The 13,948-nt window shown below is 29.5% G+C and overlaps 7 protein-coding genes and 1 non-coding gene across 10 annotated transcripts; 5 read left to right on the top strand and 3 right to left on the bottom strand.

Moving 5' to 3' along the window:
• Window positions 1–697: 697 nt before the first annotated feature.
• LOC113799351 (coiled-coil domain-containing protein 22 homolog) lies at window positions 698–3,121 on the bottom strand. 2 transcript variants are annotated; one of them, XM_075823610.1, is made up of 5 exons: window positions 2,978–3,121; window positions 1,779–2,907; window positions 1,159–1,719; window positions 933–1,092; window positions 698–865 (listed from the first exon to the last, which is right to left on the bottom strand). In XM_075823610.1, the coding sequence occupies exons 1-4, from the start codon at window positions 3,025–3,027 to the stop codon at window positions 964–966; spliced, it is 1,869 nt and encodes a 622-aa protein (XP_075679725.1). In that variant the 5' UTR covers window positions 3,028–3,121; the 3' UTR covers window positions 698–865; window positions 933–963. The 2 variants fall into 2 exon arrangements, with proteins under 2 accessions (XP_075679725.1, XP_027205768.2); XM_027349967.2 differs by having other exon boundaries at window positions 698–1,092.
• A 305-nt stretch (window positions 3,122–3,426) lies between these two features.
• TRNAD-GUC (transfer RNA aspartic acid (anticodon GUC)) lies at window positions 3,427–3,535 on the top strand. The gene is made up of 2 exons: window positions 3,427–3,463; window positions 3,501–3,535. It is a non-coding gene; the product is annotated as a tRNA-Asp (tRNA).
• Window positions 3,536–3,636: 101 nt separating this feature from the next.
• Window positions 3,637–5,862, bottom strand: LOC113799352 (uncharacterized). Of its 2 annotated transcripts, XM_027349969.2 has the most exons (4): window positions 5,415–5,862; window positions 4,873–5,292; window positions 4,697–4,793; window positions 3,637–4,642 (listed from the first exon to the last, which is right to left on the bottom strand). In XM_027349969.2, the coding sequence occupies exons 1-4, from the start codon at window positions 5,655–5,657 to the stop codon at window positions 3,753–3,755; spliced, it is 1,650 nt and encodes a 549-aa protein (XP_027205770.2). In that variant the 5' UTR covers window positions 5,658–5,862; the 3' UTR covers window positions 3,637–3,752. The 2 variants fall into 2 exon arrangements, with proteins under 2 accessions (XP_027205770.2, XP_027205769.2); XM_027349968.2 differs by having other exon boundaries at window positions 3,637–4,793; window positions 5,415–5,627.
• A 34-nt stretch (window positions 5,863–5,896) lies between these two features.
• Window positions 5,897–7,730, top strand: LOC113799354 (ubiquitin carboxyl-terminal hydrolase 2-like). Its single transcript, XM_027349971.2, has 2 exons — window positions 5,897–7,130; window positions 7,194–7,730. Exons 1-2 carry the CDS (start codon window positions 6,156–6,158, stop codon window positions 7,584–7,586), a joined length of 1,368 nt encoding a protein of 455 aa, XP_027205772.1. The 5' UTR covers window positions 5,897–6,155; the 3' UTR covers window positions 7,587–7,730.
• LOC113799359 (dCTP pyrophosphatase 1-like) lies at window positions 7,682–8,276 on the top strand. Its single transcript, XM_027349976.2, has one exon. It carries the CDS (start codon window positions 7,740–7,742, stop codon window positions 8,115–8,117), a length of 378 nt encoding a protein of 125 aa, XP_027205777.2. The 5' UTR covers window positions 7,682–7,739; the 3' UTR covers window positions 8,118–8,276.
• On the top strand, window positions 8,253–10,167 carry LOC113799353 (uncharacterized). The gene is made up of 4 exons (XM_027349970.2): window positions 8,253–8,579; window positions 8,640–8,837; window positions 8,925–9,654; window positions 9,740–10,167. The coding sequence occupies exons 1-4, from the start codon at window positions 8,346–8,348 to the stop codon at window positions 10,075–10,077; spliced, it is 1,500 nt and encodes a 499-aa protein (XP_027205771.1). The 5' UTR covers window positions 8,253–8,345; the 3' UTR covers window positions 10,078–10,167.
• Window positions 10,119–13,936, bottom strand: Wdr24 (WD repeat domain 24). Its single transcript, XM_027349963.2, has one exon. The coding sequence runs from the start codon at window positions 13,800–13,802 to the stop codon at window positions 10,800–10,802; it is 3,003 nt and encodes a 1,000-aa protein (XP_027205764.2). The 5' UTR covers window positions 13,803–13,936; the 3' UTR covers window positions 10,119–10,799.
• Window positions 10,389–10,827, top strand: LOC113799360 (homeobox protein Hox-D9-like). The gene is made up of 2 exons (XM_027349977.2): window positions 10,389–10,678; window positions 10,743–10,827. Exons 1-2 carry the CDS (start codon window positions 10,389–10,391, stop codon window positions 10,771–10,773), a joined length of 321 nt encoding a protein of 106 aa, XP_027205778.2. The 3' UTR covers window positions 10,774–10,827.
• Window positions 13,937–13,948: the final 12 nt, after the last annotated feature.

The following is a 13,948-nucleotide window of genomic DNA, read 5'->3' as shown; positions in this document are numbered from 1 at the left end:
AAACAACAAATTATGGGACCCTATTCTTTTACACACACACACATATTATTCTACTATCATCGATTCTGGATTCGGTGTGTGTGTGTTTAACGACCGGTAGTGGCGCCCAATGGATCCCAAAACAAACAAACAAACAAAAAAAACGATTATTAGGAGAATAAAAAACATAATCATCATTTTAGTGGTGGTGGTGGTATATAACCAAGAAAAGAAAAAAAAAATCTGGTTAGTTTAAATAATAATATCAATATAGTAAACCATATATAATCATATCAGTTCTTTTTTATATATAGAATTAGAAAATTCTGTGAAAAAAAGAAAAGAAAAAGAAAATGATGTTTAAAAAAAAAGAATAAACTTTTAATAATCGAATCTTTTCTTTTTTTTATCGATTTGAGAGTGCGCACATTTCATATTTTCGTTTTTGAATGATTTTTTTTTTTTTTTTACTTTCGACCATTCATTTAGTTACAAATTTTTTTTTTTTTGAATCAAATTTTCATACAATAATTGTTATAGAATATAGATTAAAGGTGTGTGTGTGTGTGCGATGTAATATTCATGTATGGAATTAATAGTAAGGAATCAAATCGAATTCTTGATGTGCTGCATACATTATACGGTCAAAAAAGAAAATATTACCGTATAATCGCGGGACATGATGGGTTTTAGATTCAAAGATGGAATTTTTTTCATCTTCTTCTTCTTCTATTTGGAATGAAATGTTTGATTCACACATCATGCAAATAATGGATGCGGCATTAAAAAAAATTATTCGTTGAGTTTGCGTTCTACTGTCTTCATATTATAATAATAATGATTCGGGAAGAAATCAAATTCGACAATTTGTTACAAACCATTCATCCTTAATGATCCAAATAGGCTAGGGTTATATTTGTTTCAAATTATTCACCAAAAAAAAAATCATTTACATTTTGGTTCGAATAATGGAAATTTTGATCATCACGATGATAATGATGATGCATCACGTATTTTTTGCTTTAGTTGTCTATTTTCTAAACGAATTTGTTCAATATCAGCATTGATTCGTATTAGATTGGCACTTGTTTTTCGATTATTTTCATTTTCAATCTAAAATTTTTTTTTTTAAAAAAACAGGAAAATTTAGACAAAAATTTTATCAATCAAAAAATTTACCATTTCTTCGAGTTTACGAATTTCACGAAGATGAATACCAATTTCATTGATTGCTTGTAATAATTCATGAAATGTTGATTGTAAAAGTGCCAATAATTTATAACATTGACGATTCCATTCATTTTGTCTAGCTTCACGAAATAATACTTCATCGGCTATAGTAAAACTTCGTTCAATTTTTCCATTCAAATTATTAATATCTTTTTGAACGGCTTTTGTTTCGGCTACCACTTTCAATGTTTCATCATTTTGTTTTTTAACATTCTGTATAATTTCAATTATACGACGTGTATATGATCCACGATTTGGTGGCCATTGTTGTGGTTGCCGTTGTTCCATATCTTTAATCATCAATTCTTTTGATTGAATTTCTTTCAATTTCGATGCAATCGAACGTTTCATCGTATTAATTAGACGAATTTTTTCCATTTGTTCTTCATTCTGTATCATATTTTGTTGTTTTTTTCGTTTTAAATTTTCCAATAAATCTTTTTGCATTTCATCCCATGCTAAGGCAATTTCTTCAATCGATTCTTTCATCATTTTGATACTATTTTCCAACTAAAAATGATCAACAACAATGAAAATGAATCAAAAACAAAAAACTCATTCAAACATACCTCTTCTTTAGATTTGAATGATGCTTCGAATAGTTTATATTGTTCTTGATATTGTCGTTCCAATCGATTTAATTCATTTTCATTTATTTTACATTTCTGAATTTCAGTTTCACAATCTCGAAGTTCTTGGCGAAGTTTTTCCAAAACAATTTGCTGTTCATTTGTTTTTCGTTCACCTTCTGTTTGTTGTTGTTGTTCATTCGATTCATTCATCGATGAAATTTGAATGCTAGAATGATCAAGATTGGCAGATTGTTTCAAATCATCTTTGCCATCATTATCATCATCATCAAAAACATGAGGAATAACATTGGTTTGTTTTGATTCTAATAATGTTTTCAAATAATGATCCATATAATCGATTGATTGATCATCAACAACAACAACATGTTCATCCGTGTTATTTTTCCAATAATGATTATTCCATTCTAATGTATCGATAATCGTTGATGGAATTATTGACATTTTGTTGTTGTTGTTCGTCGACATCAAAAGATTTCGACGACAATAATCAACCAACGGTGTTTGACAATCATTATCAGACAAAAATGATTGTAATGAACAATTATTTAGATTATGCATTCCATAAATTGAATTCGAATTGGTTCGATGACCATAATAATCATAATAATCACTATCCGGACAATATTTCATTTCATCATCATCATTGTCATCATCAATACGATCAGAGCTATAAGGAATCCATACAGTTGATGGTTTATATGTAGAATTTTTTAATCTTCTTAAAATATCATGTGATCGCAGCGACCAATTACCATCAATCATTGATGGATGTTGATCCGGTGATGATAATAATTTTTCATCCGAATCGGCTGATATTTGTTCGACTAGATATAATAAAAGACGACGAATTTCATGTTCATTACTGTAAAGAAATGTTTGATAACCAATATCGGATTTATATCCAATATTCTGTATACAATCGGACAATTGATTTGCTAATTTATATCGAATGGACATGTTCATTGTCGGATTGATTGTTGAAGGATCGGGTATCGTTATCGAATCATCATCGATATGAATTCGCTGTAAACAGGTGGCCACACATTTCATAATTTGATGTGCATCCAACGAAGCGATACCCGAAATATTTTCATCATCTAAATCACTGTGTGTACGAAACAAAGCAAAAATTTCCAATTAAAAACCAAAAAACAAAAAATAATCATTAAACTTACCATCCAATTTCACGAAGTTGTGATAAAAGAATCGAATCAACTTCTTCCATTTTTGTCGGCGGATTGAATCAACCATAAAAACAGATGATTTGATTTATAAGGATACTAATGCGCGTGCGTCCTTTTTATGCAGCACAAAATATATAATAGGGGTTTCACACTAGCAGCAATGTGAATGAAATATTTCAAATGCAATATTTCACTACATTTCAGCCTTATGGACTGAAATATTTCAATGAAATATTTCACAGCAATATTGCTGTAGTGTGAAACCCCTATAACGCTAAATGGATTTGTATGAAATCACATTACCTAATGTATCAACCCTAATGGATGATAATGAAAATTTTGATAAATGTTTTATCTAAATTCTGGTTATTCGATTATGTTTGAAATTCGAATCATTTTGCTATTCTTACAACTAAGTGTGTCTTAGTCAAATGAGAAAATCCTCGTTAGTATAGTGGTGAGTATATCCGCCTGTCAATTCGGTATATATACAAAGAACCGCAGTTGAGCAGAACGCGGAAGACACGGGTTCGATTCCCGTACGGGGAGCTTCTCTCTTTTTTTTCAAAAAATGTTTTTTTTTTTGAAATTTTTTTTTGTTTTGAAAAAAATTTCATCAATAAAAAAGCATGGTACAGAAAAAAAAGGAATTCAAATAAAATATTTTTTAATTATTATTATTATTTTTTTTTGGTAATAAAATGAAATGGATAAAATATATCATTGAAAACAGAAAAGAGAATAGGAAATATATTTGAAATATATATTAAATATGATGATGATAATAACATGTATCGATTGATGGATGGTAATGTTGTTGATCAACATCACGTGGACCGATATTATCCAGAAGAAGATGATGATGATGATGATGATTATCCAATGATTGTTGCGATGAAATCGGTTCGGATGATGATCGTGATTGTGATGACGAATTATTATGATTATTCGAATAATATCGACGTATTTTTTTTGCCAATTCAAAATTATCACGTTGAAAATAATTACATTGATATTCGGATAGAAATTCATTGTGATGATGATTATGATGATGGTGATGATCATCGATTCGATGATGATGATTTCGTGCACGTGTTACTTTTCGAAATCCATACAGATGAAGTTGTCGTAAAAATGATGAAAATTTTTTTGAACGAAAATAATAACCAAGATTCGGTTCAAGATTGTGTTCATTAATAATAACACTCATTCCATCTCTTGACCATCGTATCGGTTTGAATGATTGATCCGATGCTAGATTCCATAGTTTTATTGGAAAACGTTGATGAACATATTTTGGATTCATTTCATGATTTTTACAATATCTACGTCGATTTTCTTTATTATTTTCATCTTTCTCATCATCATCATCTTCATCATCATAATAATCATTGATAGCAGCAGCAGAACCAGTAGCAACAGTATCAGAAGCAACAATTTGTTGTTGAGAATCTTCATTGCTATCGACACTTGATTCACCGGTAGTGTTTACAACCATTTCGTTTTCATTACCTAATCGATGATCATTATTATTATCGATTATCATATTGGTCGGACTATTATCATGATTTTCTTCAATCTTATATGGTTGTTGATGATATTGATATTGTTGATGATGATCAAGGTCAATTTCGTTAGGATAAAATCCAGCTGAACCTGAATAAATCATTGAACCATTATCCCAACAATAATGAACATTATAATATCTACCCTCTTCATCTCGATAATAGAACGTTTGATCGGGAAAATAAATCATTTGATTTGGATCATAATAGGATTCATTCATCAGTTGTTGTTGTTGGTCGATCTATTCGAAAACGAACAGAAAAAAAACAAACATTTTGATTTAACCAACTAATAAACAAATTCATTATTATCATTATTACCGAATTTGAATGAACAAAATTTGTATGATTTTCGATTGAATATAATGGAGGATAATTGTTGTATGGTATTGGTGCAAAATTTGAATCCGAAAAATTTTGCATATTTGCATACAAACACCCATCAATTGGTGGTTGATTCATAAAATTATTATGATCAACATTACTGTCATTATTATCTACCATGATAATTCCATTGGATTCTGAATGAATCGATGGCAATAGACCATTTTCGTTATTAATTTCAGGATTTTCTCCATCATCACCACCACCACCAACAACAACACTACCACCATTATAGATTGTGGTTTCCCATTTTTCTTCGATGACAACATTATCTTGGCTTAATGATGGTTGATAATGATTAAAATCGCCACCATTATTTGTAAAATATTTATTCGAAGAAAATTCCGGATTTTTATTCTAGAATATAAATTAGAATAGAAAACAAAAAAAAAGAAAAAGAAAAAGAAAACATAGTTAAAAGACATTCGAATTTTTTTTACCATACAAAAAAAAACAAAAAATAGAAAATTCATTCAAACCGAAACTTGATTCGAATTGTAAAGATGTGTCGACGAAGACGACGACGACAACAATGTTGTTTGTTGTTCGTCGAAAATCTCTTCCTTAATAATCGACATTATTCTATTTTTTTTGTTTGTTTGTTTTAAATTCCAAAATTCCAAAATTCCAAACTGCAAAAAGCAATTTTGTTCGATCAAAATGAATCTGTACAACAAGTAAACCGGTGGTATCTTCGAACAACAACAGAAGAAAAAAAACATGCAAATAATAATAATGATGATGATAACAGTTATAAATTTCGAAATTGAATAAAACGTAATCAGTTGTTGTTCGCAAACAACAATAATTTCGAGCACATGTTTGTTACACGTACACACACACAATATATTCAATTGAATTAAAAGTGAAAACAAAAAAAAATTAACAAAAATTTTTTTTCATCAAATCGAATTTTCGACTTTTGTTCGTTACAATTTTTTTTTTTTTTTTTGGGAAAAACAATTTTTTTTTACCGTCGAGCAATTCGAAATTGCATATTTAGATTCTCATTGTTGTCGATATAGACGCCACCTTTCGATAGTTTCCAAATAGCCATATCTATCTCAGTTCCGCCGTTCCACCAGTGTTCGAGAGTTTTGTTCGTAAATTAAATTTACCAAAAAAAAAAAAAAAAAAAAAAAAATTCGTCATTATTTAATCGTCAAATTTCTAAAATAATTTATGTTCGTAATCGTTTGTGTGGACGAAAACAAAATAAAATGGTATTTGAACAAGAAATAACAACCAACGAATGTGAAGGAAATTCATGTGTAAATGTTGCCAATATTAATCAAAATAATCAATTTAAGACAAGATATGATGATGATCAACAACAACAACAACAACGAAATTCAAAATCAGAACATCATAATGATGATGGTGGTGGTGGTGGTGGTGGTAATAGCTCCAATGTTATTGTTATTGATCATTATCATGATGTTGATAATAATCAAAAACAAATTCTTAATGAAGATGAAGAAGTTGATAGTAGTGAAGGACCAACAGCAACAACCATTATATCCGTTTCGAATCCAAATGCTTTTTATGATGAGCCAAGATTTGTTGGGCTAAAAAATCTTGGCAATACTTGTTATGTTAATTCTACATTACAAGCATTATATGGATCAAATAAATTACGACAATATCTTCTCAGTATTCAATCTTCATCCACTAGTCCAACAACAGGACGAATACAGTTATCATTATCAAGATTGTTTCATCAGATGAATCAAAAAGGCCAAAAAGCATTGCCAACAACCAATAGATATGATGTGATTAAACCGGATGAATTTATTCGTGAATTTCGTTCGATCAAACCACAATTTGTACGTAATGAACAACATGATGCACAAGAATTTCTTACAATTCTACTTGAATGTATTCATCAAGAAGATAATAAAATTCAGAAAAATGAAACAACAAAACAAAATTTTGAACCAAAAAATGCTAAAGAAGCATGGCAATATCATCTAAATCATGTTGATAATAGTTTTTATTCAAGGCTATTTGTTGGTCAAGCAGAATCATCATTAGAATGTTCAATATGTCAACATTCAAGTGTTTCATGGAGTAGTTTTTGGCAGCTAAATCTTCATCTTAAAAATGATAATGATAATAATGATGATGATCATAAACAACCACAACAATCATCATTAAGCATTGAACAATGTATTCAAGAATATATGGCCTGGGAGGTAAGTATAATGATCATGAATTACTAATGATATCGACATTCATAAATCTTGTTGTCAAAATAGACATTAACTGATGCGGCATTTTGTGAAAATTGTCAACGACGACAACCATCAAGAAAACGTTTGACAATATGTCGTGCACCACATTATCTTATTGTACATTTAAAACGATTCACTCATACTGGATCAAAAATCAATCGTAAAGTAATTATTAATCAAACATTGGAAATTTGTGGAAAAAAATATGACATTTATTCATGTATATTACATCGTGGTACAGAAACTACCGGTCATTATTTTACATTATTTCGTCCATATTATAATTCATGGTTATTGTTTGATGATGATCAAATTTCAAACGATTCAAGTATTGATTGGATAGAACATTGGCTACAAAATTATTCATACATTTGTTTTTATCGTGCTGTAGCCAATAAAATCATCGCTTGGAATTGATAAATTTTCTTCTTTCTTTTTTGATTGATAGATCATTGATCAATCAATCATCAAGTGTCATATACTTTATGATTAGGATAAGAAAATTTCACATGTAACAGAAAAAAAAATCTGATTAAAAAATTATGTTGTGTTTTGTCCAAATGAATTAGAATGATGATGATGATGATGGATAAATCAATTGTTTCAAATTGTAATAAAAAATTTCATTTTTCATCACTTACATTGGAACAGATTCGTCAAATTCTTAATGATTTTGTTGTTGAACGTAATTGGGAACAATTTAATCAACCACGTAATATTCTGATTGCATTGATTGGTGAATTGGGTGAAATTGCCGAAACATTTCAATGGAAATCGGATAACGATTGTAATGATGATGGTTTACCAAAATGGACCGAACAACAACGATTAGCATTGGCCGATGAATTGAGTGATGTTTTTTTGTATTTGATTCGTTTTTGTGAACATTGTCGATTGGATATTTCGAAAACAATTATTTCCAACAACAACAACAAACCAAAAAACTAAATTACACACACACACACACACACACACAAATATCAATGTTGTCATGATTATAAGCAAATTGATAAATTGATTTTTTTTTTGTTTCCTCTTGAAATTGATCTTATTGATCGGTCGCCAAGGATATAAAGATGGAATTATTAAAAAATTTTTAATCAAAAATTTTTGTGCAATCTTTTTTTTCACACTTGTAATGTTTGTGTGCATCTCTTTTTCAAAGATAGAAAAAAAATGGCTCAACCAAATTGTTTGTTGATTATGATTGTCGTTATTGTTTTGTTTTTATTCATAGAAAATTGTTCGGGTCAGAATAATCATCATCATCGTAACATTACCGATCTGTTGGACGAACCACCAGTTGCACAATTAGCCAAATACAATTGTAATGAAACCGTATTTGACGATGGAAAATTATCATTTTTGGATAGCAATCGAATCTGTTTACTCGATACATCGTTGAACAACGTAATGTGAATTGAAATTGAATTAACTAAATTTTGAAAAAAAAATTTAATCTGTTTACAGTCATTTATTGGATATTTTCATATTCAAACCGGATCGCCAAGTGATTTTATTATTTCTACTGTAGAATTTTGTGCATCATCCAGTGATCATAAACTGATTGTTGTTGATGCAAATTCCGGTAACATTCTAAGTACATTTATGGGCAATGATGATGGTGAATGTTTAGAAAATCAAACTTTTATTAGTGATTCGAATAAGGTAATCGAATGTTTGTTTGTGTTTGTGTTGTAATTACGTAATCGAAAATGTTTGTATTTTTCTTCTTTTCTATTTAATTGTGTCCAGATACGAATAGAATTTACAGCATATGATAATGATCAAACGATAATGCATTTGGATCAAAATAGCCGACGTGAAATAATATTCAATGATAATGGTCATCAATTGATTAAATTTTCAATAACCGAAAATAAAATAATCGAATTCAAATCAACAGAAATTCCAACGAAAATTGATGAAAATTCAAGATATAAAATTCAAATCGATCATTATCAACCAAATTCCGTATATAAATTTATTATACCAAAAGTTGAAGAATCTGAAACGGAATATAAAATTGGTGTTAAATTTGAAATTTTCTATCTGGATCTGGATTTTGAAAAACAAGATTATCTTTTAATTTGTCCCGGAATGAAACTAAACCTTTGGTCACGTACAAAATGTCAAATTATTACGGAAAAAATTGTCACCCCAAACAATAATAATGGTGGAATGAAATTCTGGATCAATGCTGATTCAGCATTTCTTCTAATTGTAACACATAATTCATTAAAATCTAATGTAAAAATGTTTGATGCATATGGTGATGTTGCAAATAAAACAATGAAAAAATCTAATCATAATGATATACCAAATCGAATAAAATTAGCATCAACACAGCTTTGTTTTGAACAACTTTGTATTAATTGGCGAACAACAACTCGAAAAGAATTTTTACAAGAATATGTTTATCATTTGAATAATTATTTAGTTGAACATGAATCAAATATTAGTATGTTAATTGATACCGATTCTGGTAAGTGTAATAATAGATTTGTATAATTTTTTTATATAAAAAAAAACTTTTAATTTTTATTTTTATTTTCATTTTTAAAAAAAAGTTCTTATAATCGATACAAGAAATGAATCAGTATCATCATCATCATCACGTTATAATGTTGTTTGTCGTGTTAGTTTAGCTGTTACATCACCATATGATCCAGAATTTCCATTAGTTGATGGTGATCAATTACATGAAATGTATTTTGGTTCAAAATCATCAATTATGTTGAATGGTATTCGTGTTACAGATTGTTCATATACAAATATTACATTATTAGAAATTATTATACCAATATTGATTATATTAACAGTATTTTCAATAATTACAATATTATTTTGGCGTTTACAAACACAATTGATTAAAAATCGACAATATAGAGCTATTTTAAACAAATAGGGCAGATTCGTTTTCAATTTGTAAACAATATTTTTTTAAAAAAAATTTAAATTGAGCGAAAAAAATAAATCATAATTTTTTTTGTTACAACCATATGTTTTTGACATTTGAAAACATTTGAATTCGAACGTTTTGATTGATGACCATTGGTGGTAAAAATCATTTGGCACTTGTTGATAGGGTGTGAAACATCTGACCGACAAAATCTGTTTTTTTTTTGTATAAATTTGCATCATTTTCGTCAATAATCATTAGCATATTCTTGGTTGGTCAAAACGATAAAATGTTTGCAATTCATTATTGTATTTCAAATGGATTCGATGTTTAATAATGGTGATGAGAATATGGTGACAAATCAGCAACAACAATATTCAATGTTTAATGATAATAATAACCATGATCAAATGATGATTGAATCATCCAACAATATTGAAAATATTAATTTTCGTAAAGAAAGAACTTGTTTCAATCGTTATCAATTGGATGGTCTTGAACAACATTTTGCCGGACAAAGTTATCTAACAAGATTACGACGTTATGAAATTGCTGTCGAATTGAATTTAACTGAACGACAGGTTAAAGTTTGGTTTCAAAATCGAAGGTAAATGTTGATAATGATTTGAATTGACTTGATTTGTGGCTGAAAAAAAATTTTTTTCCTATAGGATGAAAGAACGAAGACGAATAAAACAATGATAAAAACACAAACACAGACAGACAAATTAACACATTTCACAATGATGACCACAACCAGCCGGACATAAAAGATTTGTACGAAACCATTCAAGCATATGTTTAAGATGACCACCATGTGCACAACCTTGACACCAAACATAAAGTCCACGTACTGATACATGACATATACTACAGGTACTTGGTTGTTGACGACATTTTTCACATAAAACTGAACCATGATGAATAGCTTTTCGACATAATGCACAATAAACTAAAACCGATGTTAATGATTGATTAATGCTTTGTATATCAGGATCATTACATTGTTGTATTAAACGTGTTGATATATTCCATAATTGAAATCTATGTAAAAGATCAATATATGAACGAAACCAAATCTGTATGGTTTGTTTATCAATCGAACCAATTTGTTTCATACGATCACCTAATACCAGAATAATTGAACATGCTGTTTGAACATCCGATTTATCTACATAAAATCTTAACATTTGTACAACCGATTCATAAATAGGCCATACTGGTGGTGCAGGATTTTTTGATGATAATAATGATTGTAGATTTGCATTTGAAAATCCCGGTGATTCATTTAGATTAAAATCTAATTCATCATCTTCATCATAACTGATTGATGAATTTAATTCATAATTATTTAATAATGAATTATCACCACCACCACCACCAACAACATTATTTGTATTATTCATTTCATTCATTTGTATACCATATTCGGCAATATTATGACGATGAAATATTGATTCACGTTGTAATTCCCAATCTTGACAATTTGATTCATAATCATAAATTATTTCATCATTACGATGATTATGATGATGATGATTATAATAATGATTATAATGTAATGATGAACGTTGTTCAATTGAATCCATTGTTTCTAATTGATTTGTTGGATAATCAAAAAAATCAACAACAAATTTATTACTTGGCATTGTATCCTGTTTTAATGTTGGAAAATGATTTTGAAATAATTCCATTTGATCATTATTATTATCATTACGATGACGATTATCATCACCATCATCATCAGAATTTCTTGATTCTTTTTGAAAATATTGATTATTATTCATATTATTATTATTATTGCCACTAAAATGACGAGTAGGTCCACCACCACCACTAGCATGACGACTTGGAATTTCATTTTTCATTTTATAATCACCACTATCATTGATAGGTTGTATACTATTTTGTAAGCTACTTCCACTTGGATTATTTCCACCACCAGTTATTCCACCACCAGTACCACCGCCACCACCACCACCACTGGATGTTGGATGACGTCCGGCTATACTAAACATATGTCTTATCATACGCCATGTTTGTGCAATTTGACAACGATTCAATGAATCAGAAACTTGTGCATTATGTTCACATAATTCTTCAAATGTTCTATCCATTAATAGATATTTTTTAGCTGAATGAATAAAATTTTTCATTGAAATTTCATCTGTTAAACAGGCAGAAATTTGTGGTAATTTACGACTTTCAAATAACATCATATAACTAATCATACAACGAAAATGATCGGCCAATATTGTTTCATTTGTTTTTCTATATGATATCGGTACACTTATATTATAGGCAGGTGTCGAATATGATGATGTTGTTGATGATAATGATGATATTTGTTGCGTTTGTTGTTGATATGATGGAAAATATTTTGGTTGACCACCACCACCACCACTAGCCAATATATATTGTTGAGCATGATTTGATGGTGAACCAATCGAAATATGCCGGGTTGTTGGTCGAACATCATTAATGATTGTTGAATTATTGTGCGATAGTTCAGTATTATCCTGTGTCAATGAACTGGATAATGATGAATGATTTAGATTTGCCGTTGAATTTGATTGTACAATATTATTATTATTATTAAAGGAATTATTTGTAACAAATGTTTTTATCATACGATTCGATCCAAGATTCGAATTTGTCGACAATGTTTGTGAATGACGATAAATAAAATCAGTAGTAGAAAAAGCAATATCACCAAAAGGATTGAAATCAATACCGATCGGTGGATAATGTTCAGCCGGATAATATGCATCAGTTTCGAAACGATGTTGATAAATAGTACCATCTTTACAGGATGATATAAATACAAATGGATCATTTTTCCATGCCAATCCAGTGGTAACATCTTGTCTCGTACCGAAAATAGCAAACGGTACATATGGTCGTTTTATATCCCAAACATAAACACTAAAATCAACAACCAACGAACAGCTACCAATATGAAAATCTTTTTCTGGACGCCATTTTAATTTCGAAACAGGCGTTATTGTATGAACATTATAAATCAATTGTGGTCGATTACGATTGCTTAGATCCCAAACTTTAATTATTTTATCACGACCACCAGTAGCTAGCCATTTATAATTTTCTTGATTTGGATGCCATTCACATGAAAGTACTGGACCATCATGAGCAATAAAATTACATTCCGGACGATCTTGTTTACGAATATCCCATATTTCAACATTACCGGTTTCCTGTACCGATGCAAAATGATATGTCCAATGTGGTGAAAATTGTACATCACGAACACTTTCAGAATTGGAAACAAACGTAGTGACAGCTTCTTTTTTACGAAGATCAAACAATTTCATACAACCATCTTGTGAACCACTGAGCAATAGATTTGGATCATTACTATGAAAACAAACTTTATTCACTGTACGTTTATGATCATTATAAACAACGCCTATTTTTGATTTAGTTAAACATTGTAGATTCCAAACAACAACAGCACCATTCGTTGCAGCTGTAGCAAGTATATCATTATCCAATGGACACCATGTAACATCGCTATTTGAAAAGTTTAAATTTTTCAAATTCGAACTACGAAGATTGAATAGCTCTTGACCAAATAATGATCCATTTTCATCACCACAAAGATTATAAACTTTGAGTAAACTTCTTCCGGCAACAGCAAGTAGCCCATCACGGCTAACAGCCATAGCATTTACCGGATTATCCGTCTTGAATTGCATCGTATCATTGAACATTTTCTCTTTGATGAACTTTGTTCAATTATCTGAATCAATTCGATGATCAGATAGAATAATGATAGATGGCCATTTGTCATATGATTATTGATGCAAAAAAAAAAAAAACAATGTGATTCGAAAACAAATGATCAAAACATTTCGGC

The sequence above is a fragment of the Dermatophagoides pteronyssinus genome, unplaced genomic scaffold (assembly GCF_027571235.1).
Source record: "Dermatophagoides pteronyssinus isolate colony J.1.1.1.1 unplaced genomic scaffold, Derpt_VIB-CSIC_2022.12 sq0032, whole genome shotgun sequence".
Lineage (NCBI taxonomy): Eukaryota > Metazoa > Arthropoda > Arachnida > Sarcoptiformes > Pyroglyphidae > Dermatophagoides > Dermatophagoides pteronyssinus.
Note: the sequence above shows the minus strand (reverse complement) of the source record. Positions and strands in the feature narration are given on the sequence as shown.